Raw genomic sequence first — 9524 nt, 5'->3', positions numbered from 1 at the left:
CTTTCAGGAAATGCCTTGTAATACAGACTACTTCAAATCTCTGTTGGCTTTGTAATCCGTGAATATCTTTGTGAATCAAGCTGTAACAATCCCTTTGAAAGATTAGTTAGATCAGAATAATAGTTCCTTCCTGAGTCCTACATTATATGGATTTTTTGTTTTTTGATTGGCAGCATGAAGTGGTTTGTTATTGACTTCTCCCAGAAAGTTCTTTCGATCCTCCAGTCCAGGCTCCATGGATTTTCTTAAACCCTCGCTGGTCTTTTTAAAGCAGCACATAAAAATAGTTGAGGAGGGTCAGAATGGATGGGAGACCACCAGGAAGCCCTAAGACTCTAAGGATACCTGAGACAGACCAGGGAAAGGGGTTTTCCAGGACAAACTGCCATCAAACCATGCTGGCAATGTTATTTCTTTGAAAGAAGTGCAAACTGTCTTGTGTGAGTTTCCTGACGCTGCTGCCTTGCAGATATGGCGGGCAGCTGTGGTCCTCCCGTCTTCTCGAGATCCCCGCTTGGCTTGGACGAAAGGGATCGAAGGCCTTAAAAGTCCCATCCCCGGACACAATAACTACCATGCCCATGGCTCTCGCCCTCACCTCCGAGCATCCCTCGTCGCCTCCGCCTCCCCGGCCTGCTAGTTGTAACTGCGAAATCCCAGCAGGAGAGGGCGGTGTGGCTGGCCGGCATTGTGATGCCTTTCGGCCCCGACGCCTGCTGGGACTTGTGGTTCCGGGCTCTCCGCTTGCGCCTCCGCGTGAGCCAATGGGCGCGCGGCAGGGACGGAGCATGCGTGTTGGAGTCCAGCCGGCGCCATTGGCCCTAGAGCTCTGAGGGCTGAGGTGTTTTCAAACCGGCGGGCGGGAGATCCCGACGGGGATGCAGGTGAGGTCGAGGGGGGGAGAGCGGTTGGATTTCTTCTTTTACACGGCCGGAGGAGCCCGGAAAGAATTAGGGCGTCCTCTGAAACTGCCGAAATCCCTTCTCAGTTATAAAAACAATAAAGCCTGTGAGGCTGTTCTGTTTGAGCAGGGGGGCTGGACTAGAAGACCTCCAAGGTCCCTTCCAGCTCATTCTATTTCTATTCTATACTTATTCCTAATTCTGTTCTATTCTAAACTCTATACAAGTAGGCCTCGATTTACAACAGTTCGTTTAGTGACCGGATTAAAGCGGCACTGAAAAAAAAGTGGCTTAGGACCATTTTTCACACTTAACCGCTGTGGCAGCATCCCCAGGGTCATGCAATTTACATTCGGATGCTTGGCAACCAACTCACATTTATGACAGCCGCCGTGCCCCGAGGTCGCACGATCCCCTTTTGTGACCTGACAAGCAAAGTCAACGGGGAAATGAGATTCGCTTAACAACTGCAGTGATTCGCTTAACAACGATGATAAGAAAAGTAAAATGGGGACACAATTTGTTTCACAAATTTCTCACTTAGCAACACAAACTTTGAGCTGAATTGTGGTCCTAAGTTGAGGAGTGCCTGTATATGTTCTGAGATGTAACTTCTTTTCTGGTAAATGGAATTAAATTGATGGTTTAGGCATGAAGTTAATCTTAGGGGCATGGCAGAAACGTATAATTAACTACCAACAGTTGGTAAGTGTGTTATCTCAAGGGCTCTTATTCAGCAGTTGAATTGGATAGATGTACAGACATGCATAATATTAGATGGTGGGGAGATTCATTTACTATTGCAAAAAGCAGCTTTGCTTGCAACAGCTGACATCCGGCCACTACATCTCTAACACCAGCAAACATCAACATCTGGGAAGGACTTGATTCAGGGGTCTTCAAACTTGACAGCTTTAAGACTTGTGGACTTCAACTCACAGAATTCCTCCTCCAGTCATGTTAACTCAGGAATTGTGGGAGTTGAAGTCCACAAGCCTTAAACTTGCCAAGTTTGAAGACCCTTGTGATAGGTGGACAAAAATGCCAACTTCAGTCTGAACGTCTGGCTGGGCATGCAAAGGACTATATTTTTATTTTTATAAGTGCCTTGGATGCAATCCCAAAACAACTGGAGCACCACTGGAACACCATTGGCATTAAAGACAGTCTCTATTTTGTTGTTAGACTGATGTCTTGTCTGACGTTAGAACTAAAGAATAAAGGAGAGACAGAATATCATGATATATGGAATAAATTTTACCAATGTTTGGAACAGAGAGGAGGGAGCCAGAACAGAAAATAACTAGGATTTGTAAAATGGAAAGCTGGTGTTATTTATGCAAATATAATTGAGTACAATGGATAAAATAAATGTATAAAAATTAGCAATGTACGAGATTGCATGCTGTAAATATACTAGATAGAATAATTGTATACAATTAGCAATGCATGATGAGTATGTTATCTGTTTTATGCCTTAGTGTGTATGGCAGAGACAATGCCAGGATGGTTGCACTGTGTCCAATATTTTAATATGTAATAAAATTTATAAAAATAAACAAAGACCATTAAACAACATCTGCCTATCCAAGTTCTCTGGGAAAGACTTGATCAGTGGATAAAAATACCAAATCCAGCCTAAACATTTGTCTGACTATGCAACCAACCATACTCTTTTCAATTATTAATTAAAATTATTTTAAATAATAAAATAATTTAGATTATTATTAATGCAGTTAATTGAAATAATAATTTAAGTTATTGAATAATTTATGGCCAAAAGGAAAAAAACAAACAAAATGGTACCAATAATAATAGATGACTTTTAAGTTTTTCCAAGTAAAGTTGTCTTTTGGAATTGGCGGATGGGGATTTTGGGAATGCAGAGATAGTTCAAGTGGTGCCTCAAATATTTTGGGATTGCAAAAGGCAGCTTTACTTGGAGTAACTTACATCCTACAATAATACCTTTAACGCCATCAAACAACATCTGCCAATCTCAAGTCCTTCCCAGACTCAGGTGGATAAAAGTGTCAAAGCTAGTCTAAATATCTGGCTGACTGTGCGATGAACTATAATAATAAGAGATTACAGGGTTGAGGTGCTAATTATAGCTCTTTTATGAAGTAAATCACAATTGACTGGGGTCACAATACGTAAGCTATAATATTTTTCCAACCCTGGTTGAATTCAAGCCTGGATAAACACAAAATGCTAAACTTTCTGTAGTCTAAAGTCTGGAACAGCCAGCAATGAGTTGCTCCAAATTGTTCTTCCTCTGCTTCATTCACTATAAATTCCTCTTCCTGTAAAATGTTGAATATAAAATCGGCATAGCATCTTTTTTTTTAAAAAAAAAATCTGTAATACCATAGTTTTCATAAGCTAGTTGAGAACCCTGGGACAAAATAGTTGCATCAAACTATACAGTGTAGTTTCTCTTTCAGGATTGTGATTTAATTTGCTATCCAATTTAGCAAAAATATTATTTTGGTTTTCTGTCATTAACTGTATAGTATACCTACCACACTATAAAACTACCACAGTCAATATAAATTATAAATGAAATAATTTAAATTATACCTCTTCTTTTCGGGGGGTGGGGGATGTATTAAATGTGAAAATCAAAGCAGATTTGAAAATGTATTATTGTGCCTTAGGATGACTCTCAAAATCTGTATTTTCTTGCTTATTGACAGTTCTTGAAAGCTTCAGCAAAAGTTGCAGATGGCCCCTGAATGAAAAGTAATGTCCTGCTTGGTTAAAAAAAATAATAGCTGTTCTCCAGAAACAACTGTGTCATCTCTTCTAGCAAGTGGTAACTTTAAAAGTGGCCATGACTCCTTGAGTCACAGTTCAGTCCAATACAAGGACAAATTGTATAGTTCTGCATCTCAAGCTTTAGAGGCCTATATTAAAGATTTTGATCTCAATCTTTCATCGCCAGATGTCAGACCTGGAAAAATTGAAATTCTTCGGAGGGCTCCTGAAAATTTCAGGTCCTCAAAGGATGATTTTGAGGCCAAGAGTGGTATGTGTATATGTTTCCTTTTCAGTAATGTGTGCGTGGAGGAATCTTTATTAGAGGTCACTCTGAAAATAACATCCAAATGTCAAGCTAATATATATTTCTTATTTATTCGTTTATTTGTTAAATGTATTTATTAGATGTTTATGGTACCCATCTATAACCAACTCACACAATTTCCTGTGTTCCTTATACGAGTTTGGTGTTATTTGTATTCCCAGTGTTATGTATATTTGTGTTTTTTTAAATATGGGTTGGTACATTTCATGGAGAATATAAGTGAAAGCTAAGCCCATGTAGTTTATGACTTCAACTTCTTTCTTCTCTTCTTCCTCCTCTTCCTCTTCTTTGCCTTGATTTTCTAGAAGTATCTAATGTTATTTGGATTCCCTATCTTGTAATGCATTTGTGTTTTTTAATATGAGTTGGTGGTACGTTTTATGAAAATAAGTAAAAGTTAACCCATGTAGTTGATATGATAATTCATATTATTATTGTTGTTATTATTACATTCATATATTGCCTGTACTTTGTAGAATTGGAAGCAATGTACATTATGCCTCAGCTTCTTTTCCCCCCAAGAAACAACTCTGTGACGGGGGTTGGGCTAAGAATTAGTCATTGCCTCAAAGTCACCCAGCCAGCAATATAACTTGAAATGCTGGACACTAATTTGTCTTTGCATATTTATGTTATGTTATTTATGTGATTAAATAGTCAAAATAATGTATTTGTATTCAGGTAGGACAGGTAAAAGTATTTGACAAAAAAACACATGTCTATCAAGAAAATATAGGGCTTCAGTTAGCAACTGCCAATGGCTGGTGAATCACCATTATCTCCTAAAATGATCCCTGTAGGTCCCGAAACCAGTTTTAACAGCTGTCCCAAAATTGCAATATCAGCAAATCTCCCAAGATTTCCGCATTGTCATATGAAAGTTTATATTGAGATAATTAAAATCTTCAAAATTTCAGCCTTTAAAGAATGCGGTACCATCATTTGATAGTACCAATGGTTTGAAAAAATAGCTCATTTCTTGATGGAAAAAGTGTCTTTTAATCTCTAGAAATAAGCCTCAACATTAGAAGGAAAAGATGGTATAGAATGTTCTGTTGGCTGGCTGACAAGAATGATTACAAGTAACTTTTGAAATATTTTCTTTCTTGGAACCTGTAGATTAAGTCAAATTATATCTCTTCTTGTTTTAGAAAATGTCAAGCAGCATAGACGTCTGGGACGAAGAATTGTTTATGAGCCAGATATAGTCAGTCTGACTACAGATGACCTTTTAGCATTACCTGCAGATGGTTCCCTCTCCTTCAGGATTTCTAGGTCATTATCTCAGAGAAGCAATGTGAACAGGAGGCCCTGGACAACATCTGCCTCTTGTTCTCATCACTGGACTTCATCCTTCCACGATAAAGAAAAAGAAGATTCTTTGAAAAATTCCTTGCTTCCCTCTTCATACCATGAAGCTGGCAGAAAAAAGGGTACACGATATAAATTTCCAAAACATCATTCTGTTGTGCCTGGGAATGACCAGCTTGCCAACCGAGAGACCATGCTTCATAAGAATTATCCAAGATGGCTAACAAGCCATAAAACTGAGTTGAGCATTGCAGACATCAGTAGTATTCCTGAATCCAAATATCCCATCTGGCTGAAGAACCACAATCTCTTATTGGATTCAAGTAATGAAAATTCTACACAGACCTCACATCTGTTTTTGCAAGATAATCAGGAGTTGATGGAGTTTCAAAATATTAAAAGACATAATGATATGTTGAGCCTAAAGCATGAATGTGATACTCAATCAAATTGCCCAAAAGATTCTCCAAGTGCCTGTTTTCTACTGCAGGGCTTAAGAGAGCACACGGATCCGCTTATAGGTAATACATAATAGCATTTATTTTGATGCCAGACTTAGTCAACTTTTGGGAATGTGTCACAGTAGTGATTCGGTTTAGGTACTGTGAAGACTATGCTTTGTTTATCAGTAATTTAATGAATAAAGTGCAATTGTTAATTTCAATTCTCAGAATTCTTCATGGGTTGGTCCTGGTTAGGGATTTCTGGTAGCTGAAATCCACTGATCTTAAAATTGCCACGGCTGTGAATAGGAGTAGCATTTAGACTTATATACTGCCCCACAGCACTCTGTCAGCATATTGCCCCCAACACTCGGGTCCTCATTTTACTGACCCCAGAAGTATAGAACGCTGAGTCAACCTTGAGCCCCATCAGGATCAAACTCCAGGCTGTGGCAGAGTTTGCTTGCAATACCACATTCTAACCACTGTTCCCGAGGGCTCCTAACCCTGCTTTAGACACTCGTATTTATTTGAAAGAATATGCAATATGTATCTTATGCATGATATGTGACTCTTTAATTGTGACATAATTATTTTAGATGACACAGAGAAACTAATTCAGAAAGCAAGGAGGGCGCTGGAACCTTCAGCTGAGCAATCAACCAGTCTCCTGAAAAATGACGGTAGTCCATGTACAGTGGATATTCTAGAAGCAGAAAGAGTGTGGGATAATGTTCCAATTGGTCTGTGAGTATACAAGAACTCCATTAAGTTTTTTATGGATACACAGAGTGGGACTCTTCAGCAATAGCCTGAGAAATACCAGTTTCTTCAACCTGCCTGAATGTGATAAAAGGATGGCATTTGTATAAGAAACCTAAGAAGAAGACCCCTGTTAGACCCTGTTGTCATAATGGTGAAGCCAGATTCTTCAGGAGTTTGTCCGCTCCCCTTTAAAGTCATCTCTTTCACGAATGCACCTGTAGTTTTAACTGTATACTCACTATCTCTCCTGATTCCCCGGCCATTTAGTTTCATCAGCTGTCTCCAGATCATTGTATTGACAAAAGAACACAGAGTTCCAGATTCACTTCTCCCTAGTAGCTTGAGAAGCTACCAAATTGCAAGTGGCATCTGCAAAATTCTCCGCTGCTATTATAACCTACCAGTCCCTGTTACCCACTGTCTTCACACTGGCTCAGTATCCCCCAAGGGGCAAATAATTTTCCTTGAAGATTTTTGGCCCTTTTCTCTATGCCACAAGCCAAGCCTGCTTATGTGTTCAAAAACTGGTCATTCCTTTTGTGCTTACTGCATTCTCCACGGGATTCTCTGTTACAGGAGCATACAATGCTTTGGGAAGGTCAAGGGTGACTTGAGTAATGGCCAGGAAGTGTGTCAAACGTGTGGGCAGGGCTGTGTTTAAGGAAGACTGCTATGTCTTTTCTTTGAAAAATGTAACTTGTTTCCTTTAGGAACATTGCTCCACATTTAATGGAGAGGGAAATAGCTGTCAACATTCAAGGTCAGAAGACAAAAAAAAAAGAATTGGGAAATGCCAATTTATTTCCCCACAGACTTTATTAACCATTGACATTGAATACAGATAGTCCTTGACTTACAACCATTTGTTTAGTGACTATTCGAAGTTACAATGGCACTGAAAAAAGTTACATGACCAGTTTTCATACTTATGAGCTTTGCAGCATTGCCATGGTCCCATGATCAAAATTCAGACACTTGGCAACTGTCTCATATTTATGACGGCTACAGTATCCCAGGGACATGTGATCTCCTTTTGCAACCTTCTGAGAAGCAGAGTCACTGGGGAAGCCAGATTCACTTAATAACCAAGTTACTAACTTAACGGCTGCACTGATTCACTTAACAATTATGGCAAGAAAGGTTACAAAAGGAGAAAACTTGCCTGCCTTGCTTAGCAGCAGAAATATACATATATGCACATACATAATTTATTGTACCACTCAGTTCAGAGATACAAAGGTATCAGATAAGATACTAGAATATGGATGTAATGAAAATGAAAAGGTGTAGTAAATTCTCTTTTGAGTCAGGTTCAACTCCTGGTGGCTTCATGGACACATCCGTATAGTTTTCTCTTTCAACATTACAAAAATTGTTTGCTATTGCCTTATTCCAGGGAAGTTCTTCCCGCTTCTCTTGTGGCTTCCTATGAAAATAGTGAACAGTTGGGTTCCATCTCACTGTTGCTTGTTCTCTGATTCCAGTGTGCAGATGTTTCCAACATCATAAGAGGCATAACTACCTAGTTGAGGGAGCAATGCAAGTGGCACCTTCTTTAGTTTAGTTTCTTTTTGTCATTGCACCTCTTACAACGAAATCTTTAGTGCACATCGTGACCATGAAAATAAATACAAACAGACATCCTTCACACTCCACACACTGAACCGAAAACCGCCAACACTATACCAACACTGCACTATACAGCAGAATTCAAAAGAGTTCCTGCCCTGGGATAGAAGCTGTTTTTCAGCCTAATTGTCCTTGTTTTTATTGTCCTGTATCATCTGGCAAATGGTTATAGTTCAAAAAAAGGGTGCCCAGGATGAGATGGATCTTTGAGAATGTTTTGAACTTTCTTAAGGCAGCGGGAGCTATAAAGCTCTTCCAGAGAAGGGAGAGGGCAACCATTGATCTTCTGGGCAATGGAGTTAACCCTGCTTTCCTATCTGCCCCTGTGCAATTGGCAAACCATATACAGGTACAGTAAGTTAAAATACTCTCTATGGTGCAGCGGTAGAAGGTCACCAGCAGTTTTTCATTCAGTTGTTGTTTCCATTGAAGTCTCAGGTAGCATAATCTCTGCTGGGCCCTTTTGACCAGTGCTTTATGTTCTGTATGGCTGTGCAGATTCTTTCAGTCCCTTTTAGTGCAGTTCAGGTAAGCCCAGTAAATGTTTTGAGGCAACCTGGGCTATGAGAGAGCAATTGAAAGCACCAATATTTCTCATATAAATAAAAATTACTTGAAGAAACAAGAAATAAGGAAGAGCACAGTCAGGATCCTGGAAAGAACTTAGTAAACTAATATATTTTGGCAGGTTTGGAGCATACAGGTAGCCCTCAAACTTCCATCACTAAATGGTGCAGTTGTTAAGTAAGTCATCATGTGACGGTGACTGATTTTATAACCTTTTTGCTGCAGTCATTATGCCAATCACATGGTTAAGTGAATTGTGTGGTTGTTAAAACAAAACCGGCTCAAGTCTCCCATTGGTTTTGCTTACTGGAAGCGGGCTGGGAAGATCACAAGCAGTGTTCACGCGATTCTGGGATGCTGCAACCATTGTAAATACATGCCTGTTTTCAAGTGCCCAAATTCTGATTATATGGCTGTGTACATGCTGCAATGGTTGGAAGCGCGAGGACCGATTATAACTCACTTTTTTTCAGCCCCATCGTAACTGCAAACAGACAACAATAATAATAATAATAATAATAATAATAATAATAATAATAATAAATAATAATAATGAAAGGTAATAAAAACTACCTGTAATCAGCAAACCATGGCCAGATTTTTTCTTTCTTTCTTTCTTTCTTTCTTTCTTTCTTTCTTTCTTTCTTTCTTTCTTTCTTTCTTTCTTTCTTTCTTTCTTTCTTTCTTTCTTTCTTTCTTTCTTTCTTACCTTTATTATTTTTTCAAATAAGGTGGCAATACACCTTTCTGCTCTTATTTTTCCCACAACATAAGAAATGCATGCTTTATTCACCAGCCCACCTCAGCAACTTGCTTACT

At 39.1% G+C, this 9524-nt stretch overlaps 1 protein-coding gene across 4 annotated transcripts in view; it reads left to right on the top strand.

Annotated features, from left to right (window-relative positions):
• The first annotated feature begins 769 nt into the window (after positions 1 to 769).
• Positions 770 to 9524, top strand: part of C2H18orf54 (chromosome 2 C18orf54 homolog) — a 19369-nt gene continuing 10614 nt past the window's right edge. Inside the window, exons 1-4 of one of the 4 annotated variants that reach the window (XM_087958631.1) lie at positions 770 to 884; positions 3602 to 3933; positions 5142 to 5822; positions 6344 to 6491. In XM_087958631.1, coding sequence (XP_087814757.1) covers positions 3651 to 3933; positions 5142 to 5822; positions 6344 to 6491 — 1112 coding nt within the window. In that variant the 5' untranslated portion in view covers positions 770 to 884; positions 3602 to 3650. Of the gene's footprint in view, positions 885 to 936; positions 1525 to 3601; positions 3934 to 5141; positions 5823 to 6343; positions 6492 to 9524 lie in introns of those variants that run through there. The other 3 variants (XM_087958629.1, XM_087958632.1, XM_087958630.1) reach the window with 3 other exon arrangements.

This window comes from Notechis scutatus, chromosome 2, assembly GCF_049901735.1.
Source record: "Notechis scutatus isolate UNSWTSFEM ecotype Mainland chromosome 2, rNotScu1.2, whole genome shotgun sequence".
Classification (NCBI taxonomy): Eukaryota; Metazoa; Chordata; class Lepidosauria; order Squamata; family Elapidae; genus Notechis; species Notechis scutatus.
Note: the sequence above shows the minus strand (reverse complement) of the source record. Positions and strands in the feature narration are given on the sequence as shown.